We start from the raw sequence: 20,820 nt of genomic DNA on the forward strand, positions 1-20,820 counted from the left end.
GTTTTCAATTGCTCTTTCAAATAAACATAAGTAAAGTATAATACAGTGTTCTCCCCAGAAAAATTTGCCAGCTGGGTGGCATTATGAAGTAGCTGGGTGGGGAAGTATAATACTTTGCAATATTATAAAATTTTCTGTTATTTATAAACGTGACTTAAGCAATCCAGAGCAAAAATTAATTGCAGAATTTAACATTACGAGGTGCGACAATAAAGTTGTGAGAAAAATTCATTTAAAAATTTTATTTTGAAAATTATACAGATGTGAGGCTATCACCTTTGAAGTAGTTCCCTTCAGACTGCACACATGTATTCCAGTGTAGGATCCATTAATCATAACATTTCTGGTATCTGTTTTAATACCCGCGTTACATTACATTTCAGAAACTGACTGAAAATGCATTCCTTTCATGACTCCTTTTAGTCGAGGAAATAAAAAGAAGTCACAAGGAGACAAATTAGGCAAATACGGAGGGTGCTGCAACGTTGTAATCGATTTTGAAATTAAAAACTCTTTCGCTACACCGAATTTCTTTCTGCTCATGAGAGAGGTTTTTTGGTACCAGCTTTGCACAGTCTTTCCTCATCAACAAATTTTTAGTCAAAATTAATCTAACACTTTCCTGATTAATGTTTAGTTTTTTGGCAATCATTCTTGTGGTTAACTGCCTATCGCTTTGAAAAAGACCATGCACACGAACAATGTTTTCGTCATGTCGAGTCATGGAAGGATGCCCTGAATGCTCAGCATCTTTGACAGATTCATGTCCTTCTCAAAACTGTTTTTCCCAATTGAAAATGCATGGTTTCGACATGGTATCATTTCCATAAACTCTGGTCAACTTTTCATAAATATCCGTTGATGATTTGCCACTTTTCACCAAAAATTTTATCACAACTCTTTGCTCTAAACTGCGTTCCATTTTTCATGTAAAATGAAACTCAAACATGTCTTTACACTGAACCAACTTGTACAACAACTGAAACAATGTTGTTGTTGTTATTTGGTTTTTAGGAGCATTAGCAACTAAGGCCATATTGCTCTGGGGATATGAAGTGGTCATTTCCTGACCTTTCCGCATCCTCCGTATTTGGTGGCTCACGGGCTCAAACCCCGGTCTAATCAAGAAGCATGTGTTCTGCACTGCTGCTCCTGCCCACCTGGCTATGGAGGCGCTGACTGAAACAACTGACGACATTTACCCTTTGCATACAGGTAGAGGGAAGTTCCGGCTATACAGCGGGAGGATGTAACAATTTACAGGGTGGCCACTCTTACGGAAACAAAATTATTCTCAAAACTTTATTGTCACACCTCATATATGCTCCTGTCGCATTGACCACGATCGCATAGTATATTCAAATTAATATTAGTATTAGCAATGGCCACATGGTGCAAGGAGGCCTATGGCTTACGCTGCACCAGCCAAAAAAAAATAATAATAATAAATAATAAAAACTAGTGGGCTTTGCCTTGCTGCACTTGCTTCTTCTGATATAGTAAAATAAAATACAGACGCTTTCAACACTGTGTGTGTCTCTTCCTCTGCTATGAATACATAAATACATTACATATGGAAATCAGAATGGTACTGCATGGTCATGTTAGATAAACATAATACACGACCATGCTTAAACAGAAGCTTGTTTTACCACAGTAAAACAAGTTTCTGTTATGTATTTTAGTATTTGTTACACTTACCACTTAACCCGCATCTCTCTTCTCTCATTGGCTGAATAATATCACAAGGAGGAAAATTATTTTAATGTACAGAAAGATAATAATAATAAAATAATATAAATAAATAAAGTAAAATAATATATATAAAATAAATAAAGTAGAATACAAATAAAATAATAATAATAAGAAGAAAATTTTTAAAAATAATAATAATAATTAATAAGAGGAAAGGAAATGGACAACCTATGCGTTTTCCTCCTCCCATAGGTAATTATCCTATGACCTTTGAATTTCAGCTGACCTTTGAATTTCCCCTTGATATTGATTGAGATCAGTGAGCAGTACTATACAGTACCATAAGAATCGCTTACATTTTAGCCGGGAGGTCAGTTAAATTCACCGGGCAGTGCACTAATTTGATAGGTCCTCGGGGGAGAACACTGATAATAGTACTCAAAATTTATAAATTTCCGTTATAAATTACAGATTTCAACTACAAATTTCGTTAACTTTTCTTTCTAGTTATTGAGGTTATAAATAGTAGAACTAAAAGTGAAATCTTTCATTAAAATCATTTTCATCTATTTTAAGACTTTTACAAATTTCTATTTTTTTTTGTAACATCAGTACATTCCTATGTTTAATACCTCTACTTGTTGATACTATTTTCTACAAACAGAAAACATTTAAATTAAAAACTTTCTACAGTTAAAAGTTCAAACTACAATGAATGTTTCTAGTGAAAATATCTGTTTACCAAGTTTACACTTCATATTTTTATACTCACTCTATTCTACTTTTGCTCTCAACTTTCATAAACAAACAACCTAAACAATTAGAGATGTAAAACAATATCACAAGCTCAAGCATAACAACAAACCAGGGAGCCACCAAATTTGTTACTGGGACAAGCATGTACATAATGAACTCATGTATGCCCTTGAAACATTGCAGTTCTTAATTGAAGAATAGCAGGGATTTCACTATAAGGTTGAAGTAACAAAAATGTATAATGTAATGAATTTAAAGAAATAAAGAGAAAAAAAAGAAAATATTTAACTGTTACAAAACATTCAGAAAGTTGGTTTTAAAATAGTGCAATTTATTTTTAAAGCACTGCAAAATATCTGGCCAATATTTTTAATGCCACCCACCAGTTACCTGCAGCATTTATAACTCGACGGGTACTTATAATCCCTTGTGATGTTTCCACATCCCACCTTCTGTCCGGGCGCAATTTTAATCCAGTAACTGGAGTCCCTTGAATTATCTGTGCACCATATTTTCGTGCTCCAACAGCTAAGGCCATAGTTAAAGAATACGGATCAATATGTCCATCGGCTGGATTGTACAACCCACCTAAAATCTGAAAAAATATGTATGCATTTACAGAAGGTACATATCTGCATATTACATATTGTTTTGAATGAAAGGGCAATTTATAAGATAGCAATACTGTGAGAATAGTACAGTTTTATCTGTTTTGTTTTTTTTAGATCTGCAGGTTAGCCTCAGTTATCAAATCGGTTCTATAGACTCGGGGACTAACTTTTAAGTCTTGTAATGAAGCATATTTATTTTACCTCTATAAAAGTGCTTTTCTTTGAAGTGTCATTAATCTAAAATATGATTATTGATATCATTAATTTTTTTCACATAAGTGGTTAATGATAATAACACATACCAACTGGCTCCACTGAATGCAGGTTGAACACAGGTTTATTTTCATTGTAAGCTTTTTCTATGACTGCAAGATGAGTATAATTTATTTTGTAGTAAGGAGTTATTTGTATAATTATAGAGTTAGCAATTAATGCTCCGGACACCTCCCAAACATTCAACACAGTTCAAGGTTGGTGTGGAAACAGTCTAGGTGATTTTATGATCATCCCTTCTCAGCTCTACTTACTGAGTGAAATAAACATGACTACTATGGTCTTCAGCTTCATTTGATTCTTTGTCTTGAGTCTTTGTTGGGACTGAGTAAGAAGACTGACTGTATATGCCAAAAAGAAAATGCTTTCTTTTCAGCAAACAGGTAGTTGTTTCTTATGTCAACAGTGAAAGTCTTAATAGATGTCAACAAATTCTACAGCCATCAATAAGTGACTACCTTTTAGCTGTGGTGATCTGTCAACAGAATTCAATCTTTATAACAAATTTTCTACAAAACTGTGAGGATAGCATTTTCACATTTTTCAAACTTTTACTAAAGATTTTGCATCAATCTTTGCCAGAAGCTTCTCATTTCTTTGTGAAAATAATATCAAGGAGGCATTCTCAATTTCATCATGACCCTTTTTCAAAGCCAAAATGGCATTAGCTCTTGTGTACCACTGTGGACATGATTTTAGAACATGTTAACAATTTATATGTGCTGATAAAAAAAAAAAAGTGTACACATTCTAAACAAAATCAAAAAAAGTTGTATTTTTACAAGGCTCTACTGTGTTGTTTCCTATAAAATATAGCAAAAGATTAGATCATGAAATGTAAAGAGCTATGGGGCTTTAATATTGCAAACCTGAGTATTTGTTAGTTATTTATTTATTTATTTTTTTTTTTTTGGTAGTTGTTGGTGCATCGGCTTCTGTGGCCATAATGCACCTCCCAAGGTTTTTGCAGTACTTTGATCCAAGCCCGAGGCGGGATTTGAAACCGCGACCTTTGGGTTGCCAGGCAGGCACTTTACCCACCCGGCTAGCCAGGTCGGCTTGTTAGTTATACAGTTATACCTCATTTACTGCAACAGATATATTTCAGACAATTGTCATGCTAAACAAAAAATTACTGTAGACTGTCGAAATAATGGCACATTGAGATCGGATGTATACATACTGCAGATGTCTTGCAGTGCCGAAAAAAATAAAACGGCAAGTCATGTGACAAACTTGATAAAATCAAAATTATTACATTAGGGTTACTCAGAATGCTAATTCATATACCCATGTGTATTGCGTCTGTAAATTGCATGTGTTTTCTGCTTGATTTTCCTGTTTTGCTGGATGAAAAATCCCAGTTTCTGGGGGGGGGGGGACCTTGCTATCTACGCCTGAGACCCACTAACTCAGACACGGAGTGAAAAAAATCCTATAAAAAGTTCCTTGCGTCATCGACGAGATTTGAAGACAGCCTGGGTTTGAATTTTTTCCACCCAGTATGGGGGAGGATGGTGACACACAGACTAAACTTGATATAATAAAGAAAATAGAATGGAGTGTAAATAGAAATGTATTAATGGCAGAATATAACATTGGATTGTCAACATGTTTATGTTTTTTTATGTGCAGTTAATAAAATTGCATTCCTAATCTCTCTATTTCTTATTTGAACTCATTATTTCTGCATTAAATACATTAAAAATAAAACTTTCTAGATAGCAGAAAAATTGAAATAACGGCACCTTGAAACCTGGAAGGTGCCGTTATTCTGAAAGTCTACTGTACTTTTCAATAAGAATACATGTCATAATCATAAGATATGCCCGTGACTTAAATGTTTTAATATATAACAGCATAAAAAGTTGCCACTCTGATTTTTTTTTCTGTAGTTCAGCTATCAAAGTATTATTCTGCAATAACTATAAATGTACGATGGGTGTTCAAAAAGTTTGTGGCCTGAGTACAAAGAATTTATTTGAGGAGTCATGATATGATACTTTTCAAAATAGTCCCCTTTGGAGTCAATGCAATTTTGTAACTAATGCTTCAAGAAAGTTTTCTCTTGGACCTCCAGGAATGCATCCATTACATCTTCGACCTATGTCCCATTCGTGGTCACAAACCTTGCAGGGAAATTTGCTGGATCTGCTTGAAAATGTTTACGTTATGCAAATGTTTACTTGACTTGATAACTCTTGTGTGTTTCTGATGTGCCAATGACTTTGGGAACCAGCTGACACTTTTCCGTAACAAGAACCATTGTTATGGGGTCCACACATTCAGATGAGATGGCCAAGACACTGGCAATGTGCCTAATTGTTACTCATTGACCACTCATCACCAGATCATGCACACTGTCAACAACTTCTGGAGTGATGAGTGTTGCAGGTGGCCCATAGCATGGGCCACCTTCCAAGCTCTCCCTCCCTTTAAATTCTGCTGCCCACTTCTTAACCTTGAATAGGAAGGGGAATTCTTCCCCATCATTTTAGCCACATCCTCAATAACTCCCTTTAGTGTTAGTCCCTTTTTTTCCCAAATATTGTATAACTGCACAGTGACATTTTATCTCTCTTTCTCCAATGTCCGATGTAGTTTGCACAGTACTAGACTTTTGCTTCTTCCAATAAATTTCCTTGTAACATTCAATAAATTGATCTAAGTTCCTACAAAACAAAACTCCAATTTACTAGAGGATCCATCTCTTCAATAATTTACTGCAGCTCAATTTGGAAGGTACATCTTATTTAGCATTTTCTCCTTTAATTAATAATAGTGGACATCCCGTGATTGGCAAAATGCTGCCATTTCAGTGGTAGTGATCCCAGGATTTTGACAGATTTTGACATTGACCCATTTCAGTAGCCACGCTCCATCAGCATCATAAAAAAGAAGTAACACCAGTACTCGCACTCTCTGGTGTAATTTCTCTTCATGTTAAAGAGATATGCCAAAAAAAAATTTTGGAACTTTACAGGATTTCTGGATAAACTGAAGCGATTGCTTTTTTTGAAATTGCTTTAAAATTGCATTTTAAAATTCACTTTGATAGCTTGTGTGGATTCCTTTGATTTGATTTCCTGTGGATTTCTGCAAGTTTGCAGGAATTTGGGCCCAGCTGATGTGAGCTTCCAGTACAAGGTGCTGGAAGCTCCTTGTACTGTATTCTTTGGAGGTGATATGCATAAAACTCATTGTTCAAAGTCCTTCATATCTATATCAGTGCAATATATGTCATCACATAAATTCTGTGTACACTTGTACATGAGCTTCACTGCAATGAAACTAGAACATCATATTTTCCAAACCATCACAGCCCATCTCCTCCATTTTCTCATGGAAAGGAACTAGATTCTCTGAGAGTCTTTGCCCATTCAGGAACATGCTGCATGTAAAATTCCATGATGTGGATATCACTGTTGGTGTTTTGCTACTGCACAAACTAAATAAAATGCATATTGTTACAGTTTCCATTTGAAAATGTTTTCAGCATTATGAATAATTCTGTAACACAACACAACACAACCACACTAGCCAGGATGTACAAGCATATCAAGGGTCGCACAGTTACAGCAGTCAGCTCACTACACTACACTAGTACTAATTTGATAAAAGGTGTCAAATCGATTTATGGTTTATAGAATATTTTTTTGCTCCAAATCATCTCTAGAACAAAATCCCGAAGCTTGGACAATATGCTGCATAACAACCTGTATATTCTACCATATTTTTAATTTCCTTTCACTACACAAACAAGTCACCAAAAATATAACATAAATATGAAATTTTTATTATATTTATGTTATATTTTTATATAAATTAAATAAATGTTAAATTTTAATTACTATAAAAAAATTTAAGAATATCTATTAAACTGTATTAGTTAGATAATGTTACTTTTCAAAAAATCCTACTGAATCACTATAATTCCACTGTATACATACACCATCCATATTCAAAAGAGGAAACATTTCATATATCTGATCTGGGTTAATCAGCTTTTGAGGAGCTTGATGCCAACCTTGCCGTTGCATCTGATAATGAAACTCGTCCATACGTTCAGAAGTTGTTGCCAATCTTATACTTCCTGGTCTGTGAAAACTAAGATTCTAAAAATAAACATAACATATACAACAAATTAAATCCTCTATACCTTACATGTAATGATTATATACGTAAACACATATAAAGAGACTATGTCTTATCTAATACTTCAGATTAATAACATAAATCTGAAAAATGCAACAAGAACTCATTCTATATAATCCAGTAAGCTCCTGCTTAGTGCTATGTGGCCTTTAGCACTCTTTTCTCCACGTCCCATGATTACTCTTATGAAGTGGGGGGTTCACAGTGTTCCTTGAGGCAGTCCCATCAAAAACATTATTATAATGACTTTTTTCTACTTTATGTGATTTTTCTGCCCCATGACAGGTACTGGTACCAAGTGCACAGGGTGGTTGGGTGTTTGGTTGTGTCTGGTGGTTGACACAGTGATTGGGATGGCCATTACTTGTTCCATGTGCCACATATCTTTGACTTCTGTCTTAGGTCTGAGTACTTCCCAATGTTTTCTTCATGTTTTCTGAAGGTTTCTGGTGTTGGGCCTCACTATATCAATCAGGTAGGTAGCCATTTCCTTCCTGTGGATGAGAGTTATGTCTCATTTGTTGTGCAGGATTGTCTTGTCCATTATTATGGCCTGAGGCTCATACATCAATTGTCCTTTGATCAGATGGTATTCTTGCACTATCTTCTGATGTATTATCCTGGCCACCTGGTTGTGTCTTTCAGTGTACTCCATCTGGGTGATCACCCTGCATCCTGCAATGATGAGCTGGATTATTTCTAGAGCCAGGTGGCATCAACAACAACAACATATTATTATTATTATTACTGGCATATGATGTAAGGAAGCAAGCTTAAAAAGCATCAGCCAAAAAAAAATCACATGTCCACCCCCTCCAATAATTTGTTTAGCTTTTTCTTGAATTTATTCAAATTGCCCACATCAACAACACCAGATGGAAGTTTTCTCCAACAGTCAATCATCCGTTGGCTGAAGGCAAACCTCCTCACATCTATCCTGCAACCATCCCTCCTCAATTTGAATTTATGCCACCTCATATGTGTAATCTGAGCAAGAGGAAGAATACCATCAGCACTGAGCTTTCTCAATTCATTCAAACCCTTAAAGCCCTCGATCAGATTAACTTGCAGGTGCCTAGTCTCCAGATGCTGCAACTTACAGAACTGAAGCCTTTCTTAGTAAGAACACCCTTTCGTTTGCTTCATAAATTTTTTTGCCTTTCTCACACCCATTACAGCAGATCGAAATTGATACAGCAAATAGAATCACTCCAGATGAAATTTATTCGCTATCTTTCCAGACGTAACCCCATGTTTTACCACAGAATCTTCTAGCAGAATCTCTGTTCCTACTTCAAGCTTTAATCTCTGGAAACTCGGCAAACTGTTCTTGATTTAAAACTGTTGTACCACATCTTCGCTGGTTCAACCTACCTGCCAGATCTTCTGTGCCATATTGACCTTCATGCTCCAGTAGTGGCTACTAGACAGAAGACTACATTCCACATCGGTAACTCTAGATTAGAGATATCCAGGAACTCCTTCTTCAAAAGAACATTGGCACTCATGAACAAGTTTGACTTGGATATGGCTGTGAACAAGAAACAGTTTCACAGAACTATTTGGAGTAGGTTCACCGATTGACAGATGAGTTCTGGGCTAAAGATGTTCTCATTAATGTGTGTGTGTGTGTGTGTGTGTGTGTGTGTGTGTGTGTGTGTGTGTGTGTGTGTGTGTGTGTGTGTGTGTGTGTGTGTGTGTGTGTGTGTGTGTGTTGTCTCCTGCAGCAAACTGCTTTCTGCGAGTTTTCATGGCGCTGGACTTGACATCATGAATATCTTTTTTATTTTCGTGAATTGGACTTTTCCCGTTTGAATTAACTTTCATTGTACAAAGTGTATTAGTCTACCATTTATTATTATTATGTTTTGTAGAACCTTTGCTCTGTTATACACTTTAACTGGGCGAATGCCTGTTGTGTATATTATATGTTAAAAATAAAATAAATCCTTACTAAAATGAGGAATCCAGACCTGTATGATTCAGGTGGTAGATGATTTTCATCAACCGGTGAAATACCACCACTTTGCTTATTGGAGGCTTGAAGTGGTGAAACCCATGATTAGTCTCTAGAGCAAGGTTTCCGGCATCCCCGTCCCCCCATACTTCTCCTTCAACCCATGCACGGTACTTGATACCTTTCGTGTTTGGGGTTTTCATAAAAAAAAAAAAAAAAAATACTCAAGATGCAGCCTAACCACTGCCTTTTACAATGGGATAATCACCTCCTTATCCCTGCAAGCAAAGTTCCTATATATCACAGACAAAACTCTATGAGCTGTCCTGAAAGCCTCGGCACTGCTCAGAAACTTCATATCTGACAGTATAATTACCCCCAGATCTTTTTAATTTTCCACTTTTCCGAGTGAAATACCACACAGTTGGTACAAAGGGAGTTTACTGTAGTTTGTATAATCTAGTTAGCATTAATAGATGCATATGATGCAAGAAAGCAAGCTTATGCAGCATCAGCCAAAAAAAAAAAAAACGCTCCCATTTCACCCCTCTGTTCATTCCAAATACCTGTTCAGCTCAGCCTTAAATTTATTTAGGCTATCAACTTCCACAACAAAAGACGGAAGTCTGTTCCACCAATCAACTACCCAATGGCTAAAGGCAAACTTCCGCACAATTATCCTACAACTCGATTTGAATGTATGCCCTCTCAGGTGATTATTCTGAGCAAGAGGAAAAATCCCATCAGCACTGAGCATGCTCAAACCATTCAAGGCTTTATACACCTCAATCAGTTCACCTCACAGGTGCCTAGTCTCCAGACACTGTAATCTGCAAAACTTAAGCCTTTCTTCGTAAGAGCAATTCTTCATTCCATTCACTAATCTTGTTGCCCTTTTCTAAACTCATTCCAACAGCTCTACATCATTCTTAAAATGAGGCCTCCAGACCTGTATACAGTACTCAAGGTGTGGCCCGACTATTGTCTTATACAAGGGGATAATCACCTCCTTATCCCTGCTAGAAAAATTCTGTATATCACTGACAAGAAACCATGAGCTACTCTTGCAGACCATCTGCACTGCTCAGAAAACTTCATATCTGTCTGCACAATTACCCCCAGGTCCTTTTCATTCTTTACCACTGTCAGTGTAGTACCACAGAGTTGATACGTTACTCTGGGGTTACTTCTTCTCAAAAGTACTACTTGCCATTTGTCAATGTTAAACTTCATTTGCCACCTCTCAGCCCATCTGCTCAAATTTTCTAGATCCTGTTGCAGGAGCGTTCCATCATTAGTGTCATTAACAACCCTGCCAACCTTCGTATTGTCTGCAAACATGGCCATTAAGTCTGATATACCATCATCAATATCATTAATGAATACAGAAAACAACTGACCGAACATTGGACCCTGGGGGACTCCACTAATAACATTAGTACACGAAGAGCTGTGTCCATTGATTACCACTCTCTGTCTTCTCCCCCTCAACCATCCCTTTATCTATAGCAGCAATTTGCCTCCAATGCCACACTGCTCCAATTTGTGCAGCAGTCTTCCATGTGCAACAGTATCAAAAGCCTTTCTAAGATCCAAATATATGATATCAAAATTATTCTTTACATCCAGTTGCTTTGTGACTACATTATAGTATCCAATCAAATTGGTCAAACAAGACTTCTCCTTAACAAACCTATGCTGTGTCCGAGTTATAACTGAAGTCTTTTCTAGATGATCCTGCAATGCTTCTTTAACCAGTTCCTCCATTAATTTCTCTGGAACTGAAGTTAAACTAACAGGTCTGTAATTCCCTGTCTCACTTTGATTCTCATTTGTGGATTGGGGTCGCATTTGCACATTTCCAGTCCATGGGTATCTCCGCTGAGTCCAAGCAAGCAAGCTCTCATAATTATGGCTACGGGTTTGCTTACTTCCTTTGCTGCCTCCTTAATATAACTTAAGAAGATGGATAGATTCCATCCACCTCAGGTGCCTTTCTTATATATATCTTCAACAATTTCTCCACTTTTCTCTCAGTTATTACAAAATCATCTAGCTCACTGCCAGAGTTTTAATTCACCTCTGGCATTCCACTCCCTGAATAACTCCTCATGTGTGAATGTAGATACAAAATACTCATTTAGTTTGTTAGCCACCTGACAGAATCATCAACAGTTGAACCATCAATATCCAGTGGACCAATCTGATTCATCCCTTTCCTTCTAGAGTTTACATAAGTAAAGAAGTAAGTTTGATAGTTAAGTTTAAATTTATGCTTCTAGAAGCATAACTTTCAACTTAACTGTGAAACAGGAATTTCAGAAGAAACTCATTTCATGATAACTTCTACTACTATAAAACAATTTACAATGTCAGTTTTTGTACCAAATATATTATGGAATCACACGCATCACAAAAATAAGGTTTATCTTTGTTTGTTTTTTTATGGCTGTACTCATAACGTTTAGGTAGCACCTTTGAATCACTCAGCTCAGGCTCTCTCTCTCTCTAGCATATATGTTGAGTTTGAAGTTCTACAAAAACTCTCTGAAATTTTATACTTGTACACCAGGTATAAAGTCATAAACTTGAATTAACATGATTGCTAACACTTATATCACTCCAAGTAATGCTAGCATCTCTTGGTTTTTTTTTTTGTTAATTGTTGACACATTGGCTTCTGTGGCCATAATGCACCTCTCAAAGTTTTTGCATTTTCTACTGTGATCCAAGCACGAGGCGGGATTCGAACCCGCGACCTTTGGGTTACCAGACAGGCACTATACCCACTTGGCTAGCCCAGTCGGCCAGCATCTCTTGTTTGTAGCATTCCAACATCAACAGATGCATTTGAACAAGATTTAGAATCCAGGGATGAGAGTATCCACATGCTAGTCAAAGAATTTTCAGCTCCAAGAAAATGTTTTTGTTTGAAGAATTTTGCCATTTTATTGACCTAATTGTCATATTAAATCATAGTCTATAAGTAACTTTATAATCCTAATCACGTTCATTATTTTATTTTTAATTTAGATAGAGATTTTGTAGATTACTATTTAATATACTAAGAACTTTTGTATCGTTCAAATCTACCACCATTATTATAGTTATAGAGTGAGTAGGGGAACTGAAATTTTTTTTAATTGTGGTAAATAGGTATCTCTAAAGTTCAAATCACTTAGGTTGGATATTTTTGTTATATATTATAATTAACTTATAACATTCATGCGTAATGGTATAGCCTGATACAAGTAGGCCCCAATTTACACCAGGGTTATGTTCCACCTCCTCAAGATCGTTAGCTGAAGCACCATAAATCGAGGATGAATTATGATGTATTTAAATGAGATAAGTTTCTTAACTACGTAAATTAAACCATAAGAGTTAATATAAGTGTTTTTTATATTAAATATATGTAGTTATTTTATAATTTTGAGATATAAATAATATTTATAGATAAAATATGAGTAATAAAATAAAAATTTAACTTCCTACTTCATTTCTGTAGAATATGTAGTAACGCCACTGTCTGACCCCCCCCCCCCATTGATGTTCTTTGACAGTAGCATAATAGGATTGGCCTGATGGAGGGTCAACCAGTTCTGCAGATTCTTCAGCCTTAGAAAAGAACTGCAGCAATGATGTCTGTTGAGTCTTTCTCTCTTCTAACATATTGTAGTAGGGCTTCAATATGTTAGTAACGGTGCTTTGGATGGAAGAGCTGCATTCCCAGTCTGGGTCATTATCACAGAGTTTCACAGCCTGTTTGTATTTGTGCCAAAGCTGATTGAAGCTGATTTGTGGTGATATCCTAATTGGCACAATCTCCTACTCTTCTTCTTCCTCCTCAGAGTCCTGTTTAGCCAGTTGTGCAACCAGTTCCTCTAAGACCTCCTTTGAAAGAGGCTCACCATGGCGTTGCAGCAACTCACTGACATCATCAATATCAACCTTGTTAAGGCCAACATCCTCAGCCATCCAAGTCACATCTTCAGCCACTGCTGAAACTAGCACTCAAGCTCAAGAAAGTAAGCCATTTCTTCCAAGTGCCATTCATGCATGATTGCGACACACTTCTTTCCAAGATGCAGCATTATTACTTATGGCCTTAAGGATGTTGTGGGACCTCTAGTATTCTCTCACAGTCACTGAGTTAGATGCCTGCAATCCTTTTGAAGGTCGTACGTAAATAGTATGCCTTGAAGGTTGCAATAATGCCCTGATTCATTGGCTGCAATGGTGAGGTGGTGTTAGGTGGCAAATAAATGATCTTCACACTCAAGAAAGTCATTAGGGATATCTTCAAGGTTGGCTGCATGTCCTAGGGCTAAAACAACGACTAAGTCAAGGACTAAAACAACGACTAAGTCAAGGACTAAAACAACGTTTTTGGGCAAGTTGTTTGCTGCACAAAATTGAGCCACCTCTGGACAAAAGTATGAAGTGCACCATTCACTAAAAATGGTCTGTTCACCCACACCTTCTTATTAGAGTGCCAGAAAACAGAAAATCAAGTCTTCACAATGCCCTCCATAACATGTAGATTCTCTGAATGGTACACCAACATTGGCTTTAACTTAAAAGTGCCTGATGCATTACCACCCAGAAGTAATGTAAGCCGATCTTTTCCAGCCTTATAACCAGGGGCAGACTTCTCTTCACAGGCTATATACGTCCTACCAGGCATCTTCTTCCAGTACAGCTCCATTTCATCAACATTAAAGACCAAGTCTGGGGGTGTAGCAGCCTTTGTCCATTAACTTTTGGAATATGGTAGAATATTCTTCAGCACCTGCAGTGTTGGCTAGTGACAACACTGCAGAAATGGCCCCAAAATTTTTAGGGCCCTGTTCAAGAATGAATTGTGGGGCCCTAGGGTCCTGTGCAAAACTTATGCACTGTGTTTTTGTAATGGTGGTTTTTCTTAATTTTACAGTAACTAAGACATAATTGAATAATTTTATATTAAACTGAACAAAAATTTTAAATACAAATAATATTTAATACATTAATCAACAATACTGTTTTGATCATTTGAGTGTAGGACCCTGTTTGACACAACCGGATGAACATGCTTGTGGCGGCACTGTGCCTCACCAGTAATTTTTACATTGTGAATTCTAGTCTTGTTTTTGAAACAGGAAAATCAGCCCCTATAAGTCGAAAATGATTCAGTCCTTCCCAGTTCCTCATTAATTTCATTGAACAAGTTCCTAGCCTTGTCCATAACCACTGCCTGTGTTACAGGAATGTTATTTTGGTTCATATCGTCTCTATCCACAGCACTAATAACTTCTCCATTTTTTCCATTGTCTCACTCCTGGAATAAGTTGTTCTAGAAATGCTTACATTAACAATTCCTGTATGTGACTGCTTTATCTTCTCAGCATTATTCATAATGGTCGTAACAGAAGAAGGTGCTAAATTTAAGGTCTTGCAGCACACCTCCGAATGCTGCTACCAGACTCCATACAGCGAATAATATCCATTTTCACTTCAATCATTAGAGATTGGCGGCTTTTTTTAACATGTGCAGGCACAGATTCACCACTACGCTTAGAAAACATAGTTGCACAATTTATTTAAAATAACAAGGCACTAATAAACTTTAAGGCACAGCTCACGAGTGCACACTGGCAGACAAGGAGAAAGCAACTAAAATCGACACTAGCGCCATCTAGGCACCCACTTCCTATGCTGAGTTTACACTTGTGCTTTCAAATTTTCTTTTTATATATATATATATATATTAGCATTAGCATTAGTAGAGGCATTTGATGCAAGAAAGCAAGCTTATGCAGCATCAGCCAAAAAAAAAAAAAAAAACCCACTTCCACTTCACCCCTCTGTTCGTTCCAAATACCTGTCCAGCTGAGCCTTAAACTTATTTAGGCTATCAACCTCCACCACAAGGGATGGAAGTCTGTTCCACCAACCAACCACCCGCTGGCTAAAGGCAAATTTCCTCACGTCTATCCTACATCTGTCTTTCCTCAATTTGAATTTATGCCCTCTCAGGTGATTTTTCTGAGCTAGAGGAAGAATCCCATCAGCATTGAGCATGCTTAAACCATTCAAGGCTTTATACACCTCTATCAGATCACCTCGCTTGTGCCTAGTCTCCAGACACTGTAATTTGCAAAACTTAAGCCTTTCTTCGTAAGAGCACCCCTTTGTTCCATTCACTAATCTTGTTGCCCTTCTCTGTACTCGTTCCAGCAGCTCTACATCCTTCTTGAAATGAGGCCTCCAGACCTGTATACAGTACTCTAGGTGTGGCCTGACCATTGCCTTATACAATGGAATAATCACCTCCTTATCCCTGCTGGAAAAATTCCTGTATATCATTGACAATACTCCATGAGCTACTCCTGCAGCCTGTCAGCACTGCTCAGAGAACTTCATCTTTGCCTGCACAACCACCCCCAAGTCCCTTTCATTCTCTACCACTGTCAGTGTAGTACCACAGAGTTGATACGTTGCTCTGGGGTTGCTGTTTCCCATGTGTAGTATTTTACATTTGTCAATGTTAAACTTCATTTGCCACCTCTCAGCCCATCTGCTCAACCTTTCCAGATCCTGTTGCAGCAGCATAATGTCAGTAGTGTCCTTGACAACCCTGCCAACCTTTGTATCATCTGCAAACTTGGACATTAAGCTTGATATACCATCATCAATATCATTTATAAATACAGAAAACAATAATGGACCCAACACTGAGCCCTGAGGGACTCCACTAATAACATTAGTCCACGATGAGCAGTGTCCATTGATTACCACTCTCTGTCTTCTCCCCCTCAACCACCCCTTTATCCATAGCAGCAATTTGCCTCCAATGTCACACTGCTCCAATTTGTGTAGCAGTCTTCCATGTGCAACAGTATCAAAAGCCTTTCTAAGATCCAAGTATATAATATCAAAGTTATTCCCTGCATCCAGTTCTTTTGTGACTGCATCATAATATCCAATCAAGTTGGTCAGGCAAGACTTCCCCTTAACAAAACCATGCTGTGTCTGAGCTATAACTGAAGTCTTGTCTAAATGATCCTGCAGTGCTTCTTTAACCAGTGCCTCCATTAATTTTCCTGGAACAGAAGTTAAGCTCACAGGTCTATAATTACTTGTGTCAGCCTTTGATCCTCCTTTGTGAATTGGGGTCACATTTGCACATTTCCAGTCTATGGGTACCTCCCCTGAGTCCAAGGAAGCTCTCATAATTATGGCTAAGGGTTTGCTTACTTCCTTTGCTGCCTCCTTTAATATAACTGGATAGATCCCATCCACCCCGGGTGCCTTTCTTGTGTTTATCTTCAACAGTTTCTCCTCCACTTTACTCCCAGTTATTTCAAGATTCTGTAGCTTACTGCTAGAGTTGAATACACCTCTGGCATTCCCCTTGCTGAATAACTCCTCATGTGTGAATGTCGATGCAAAATATTCATTTAGTTTGTTAGCTACCTGAGCAGGATCATCAACAGTTGACCCATCAATATCAAGTGGACCAATCTGATTCATCCCCTTCCTTCTAGAGTTAACATAAGTAAAGAACTCTTTGCTGTTTTTCTTTGCATCCCTTGCCAAGGATTTCTCGTAATCTGCCTTTGCCTGCCTAACCTCCTTTGTAACTTGGTTGCATATCAACTTGTATCTATCATAGGCTTCTGTGTCATGTGTTAATTTGTAAGTATCCCATGCATTTTTCTTCTCTGCCATATGCCTCATTAGTTCATCTGACATCCATTTTGGCCTAAACCTTGAACGATATTTCTTAGTTGGTATGTAAAGCCTAGTAGCTTCCAAGATAAGTTCTTTGAATGCTTCCCATTTTGAATTTGCTGTTGGTAACATCATCAGTTGGTCCCACTGTATAGAATTTAAATACTGTCTCAGTCCATCGTAGTCGCCTTTACGGAAGCAATAACCCTTCCCGTTACCCCTAATGGTAGTTACCTCTTTGAGTAAATCCCACTTCAGCACACTGTGATCACTGCCACCTAGTGGTTCATTTATCTGCAGATTCTTAATGCATGAAGAATCACTGCTGATAATCAAATCAAGAGTATTACTCCCTCTAGTTGCCTCCCGAACATGCTGATGTAGAAAACAATCATCCAATAAATCCACAAAAGCCCTGCTAGTGTGTGAGTAACCAGCCCCCAAATTCCAGTCAATATCTGGGAAATTAAAATCTCCCATTATAAGACTCTCTGATTTACTGGCCCACTCTATTTCCCTGTACAGTTCCTTATTATACTCATCAGAGTCATTAGGCCTATAGCACACTCCTACTCTCAATTTTGATCTCCCAATGCTTATGTCACACCAAACTGACTCAACACTGCACTGTCCGGCGATGTCGACTGGCTTTACTTCCTTGGTTTTTATGTGTTTCTTAACTAATAGCAATAACCCCTCCCCCCTTCCTATCCTGTCTATCCTTTCTGTAGACGTTGTACTCCCCAAATTGCAGTTCTGCATCCCTTATATCTGTGTGACACCATGTCTCTGATATCCCAACAATATTTGCCTTTGATGTTTTGAGCAATACCTCAAATTCATCAAATTTATTTACTAAACTCCTATCATTGGTGTACACACAAGTATACCTGCACCTGTTTCTATTCTTAGCTACCCTAACACAACCCATGTGTTTACTTGTGTTTACAATGGCTCCCAGCAGTCTCTGAAATAACATGCATCTTGTTTTCCAGGCTTCTGCTCATACTAATAGAAACAGTGCAAGAATCTCTTTCACCTCTGCCAGTGGCTACTGTCAATCTATTGGTCTTTGTCTCCCCCCAAGCTAGCAGTTTTCCGACCCACCTAACACTGCCTCGATAGCATCAGCAAATATTCTTGCACCCTTTCTATTTAAGTGTATCCCATCCCTGTAGAAGCAATCTCTCCTGTTAACAAGTACAGTCCAGGCCGAAAAAAATTCTACCCCTTGAGCCTTGCACAATCTTTCCAGGGCCGAATTGATCGACAAGGCTCTCATCATATACTCCCTCCTATCGTGTCTGGGCAGAATTGCAGACACTTTCAAATTCAACCCTAATTCTTGGCCTTTGTTCAACAGTGACCTGTACTTGTTAAGTAATTCTGCCGGTCTCCTACTCTTAATATTATTAGTGCCAACGTGTACAACTATATCACCTTTTGTGCCCTTAAAATATATTTTTATTTTTTCATTATTATTTTAAAAGGGTATTAATGTGAAACGGCATAAACTGAAGCACCATAAAGCAGGGCCTACCTGTACATCTAATGCAAACTTGGAAGCGTGGTGGTATTATTGCTGTGTAACTGGAGCATCAATATCAAGAGTAGGAGACCGGCAGAATTGCTTAACAAGTACAGGTCACTGTTGAACAAAAGCCGTGAAATAGCGCTGAATTTGAAAGTGTCTGCAATTCTGCCCAGACACGATAGGAGGGAGTATATGATGAGAGCCTTGTCGATCAATTCGGCCCTGGAAAGATTGTGCAAGGCTCAAGGGGTAGAATTTTTTTCAGCCTGGACTGTACTTGTTAACAGGAGAGATTGCTTCTACAGGGATGGGATACACTTAAATAAAAAGGGTGCAAGAATATTTGCTGATGCTATCGAAGCAGTGTTAGGTGGGTCGGAAAACTGCTAACTTGGGGGGAGACAAAGACGAATAGATTAACAGTAGCCACCGGCAGAGGTGAAAGAGATTCTTGCACTGCTTCTATTGGAATGAGCAGAAGCCTGAAAAACAAGATGCAGGATAGTTCAGAGACTGCCGGGAGTCATTGTGGTACAAGTAAACACATGGGTTGTGTTAGGGTAGCTAATAATAGAAATGGGTGTAAACTCCTAGCATTGGTGTATACTTGCGTGTACACCAATGCTAGGAGTTTAGTAAATAAATTTGATGAATTTGAGGTATTCTTCAAAACATCAAAGGCAGATATTGTTGGGATATCAGAGACATGGTGTCACACAGATATAAGGAATGCAGAACTGGAATTTGGGAAGTACAAAGTCTACAGAAAGGATAGACTGGATAGGAAGGGAGGAGGGGTTATGCTATTAGTTAAGAAATACATAAAATCCAAGGAAGTGAAGCCAGTGGACATCGCTGGACAGTGCAGTGTCGAGTCAGTTTGGTGTGACATAAGCATTGGGAGATCAAAATTGAGAGTAGGAGTGTGCTATAGGCCTAATGACTCTGATGAGTATAATAAGATACTGTACAGGGAAATGGAGTAAATCAAAGAGTCTTATAATGGGAGATTTTAATTTCCCAGATATTGACTGGAATTTGGGGGCTGGTCACTCACACACTAGCAAGACTTTTGTGAATTTATTGGATGATTTTCTACATCAGCATGTTCAGGAGGCAACTAGAGGGAAGAATACTCTTGATTTGATTATCAGCAGTGATTCTTCATGCATTAAGAATCTGCAGATAAATGAACCACTAGGTGGCAGTGATCACAGTGTGCTGAAGTGGGATTTACTCAAAGAGGTAACTACCATTAGGGGTAAAGGGAAGGGTTATTGCTTTCGCAAAGGCGACTACGATGGACTGAGACAGTATTTAAATTCTATACAGTGGGACCAACTGATGATGTTACCAACAGCAAATGCAAAATGGGAAGCATTCAAAGAACTTATCTTGGAAGCTACTAGGCTTTTCATACCAACTAAGAAATATTGTTCAATATTTAGGCTTATATGGATGTCAGATGAACTAATTAGACATGTGGCAGAGAAGAAAAATGCATGGGATACATATAAATTAAGAGGTGACACAGAAGCTTATGGCAGATATAAGCTGGTCTGTATTTTTTTTTTTTTTTTTTTTTTTTTTGTTAGTAGTTGGTGTATCAACTTCTATGGCCATAATACACCTCCCAAGGTTTTTGCACTGCTCTGATCCAAGCCCAAGGTGGGAAAGCTGGTCAGTAACCAAGTCACAAAGAAGATTAGGCAGGCAAAGGCAGATTACGAGAAACAGCAAAGAGTTTTTTTACTTATGTAAACTCTAGAAGGAAGGGGATGAATCAGATTGGCCCACTTGATATTGATGGTTCAACTGTTGATGATCCTGCTCAGGTAGCTAAACTAAATGAATAATTTGCATCTACATTCACACATGAGGTATTATTCTGGGAAGGGAATGCCAGAGGTGTATTAAACTCTAGCAGTAAGCTAGAGAATCTTGTAATAACTGAGAGTAAAGTGGAGGAGAAATTGTTGAAGATAAACACAAGAAAGGCACCCGGGGTGGATGGGATCTATCCAATTATATTAAAGGAGGCAGCAAAGGAAGTAAGCAAACCCTTAGCCATAATTATGAGAACTTACTTGGACTCAGGGGAGGTACCCACAGACTGGAGATGT

At 37.9% G+C, this 20,820-nt stretch overlaps 1 protein-coding gene across 1 annotated transcript in view; it reads right to left on the reverse strand.

Moving 5' to 3' along the window:
- The window catches only part of LOC150089238 (dimethylglycine dehydrogenase, mitochondrial-like), a 220,916-nt gene that overhangs the window by 133,642 nt on the left and 66,454 nt on the right, over positions 1-20,820 (reverse strand). Inside the window, exons 4-5 of the mRNA XM_090388493.1 lie at positions 7,286-7,450; positions 2,842-3,046 (exon numbers count right to left, since the gene is read on the reverse strand). Coding sequence (XP_090244619.1) covers positions 2,842-3,046; positions 7,286-7,450 — 370 coding nt within the window. The remainder of the gene's footprint in view (positions 1-2,841; positions 3,047-7,285; positions 7,451-20,820) is intronic.

This window comes from Mastigoproctus giganteus, chromosome 2, assembly GCF_048544385.1.
Source record: "Mastigoproctus giganteus isolate SK-2022 chromosome 2, ASM4854438v1, whole genome shotgun sequence".
Classification (NCBI taxonomy): domain Eukaryota; kingdom Metazoa; phylum Arthropoda; class Arachnida; order Uropygi; family Thelyphonidae; genus Mastigoproctus; species Mastigoproctus giganteus.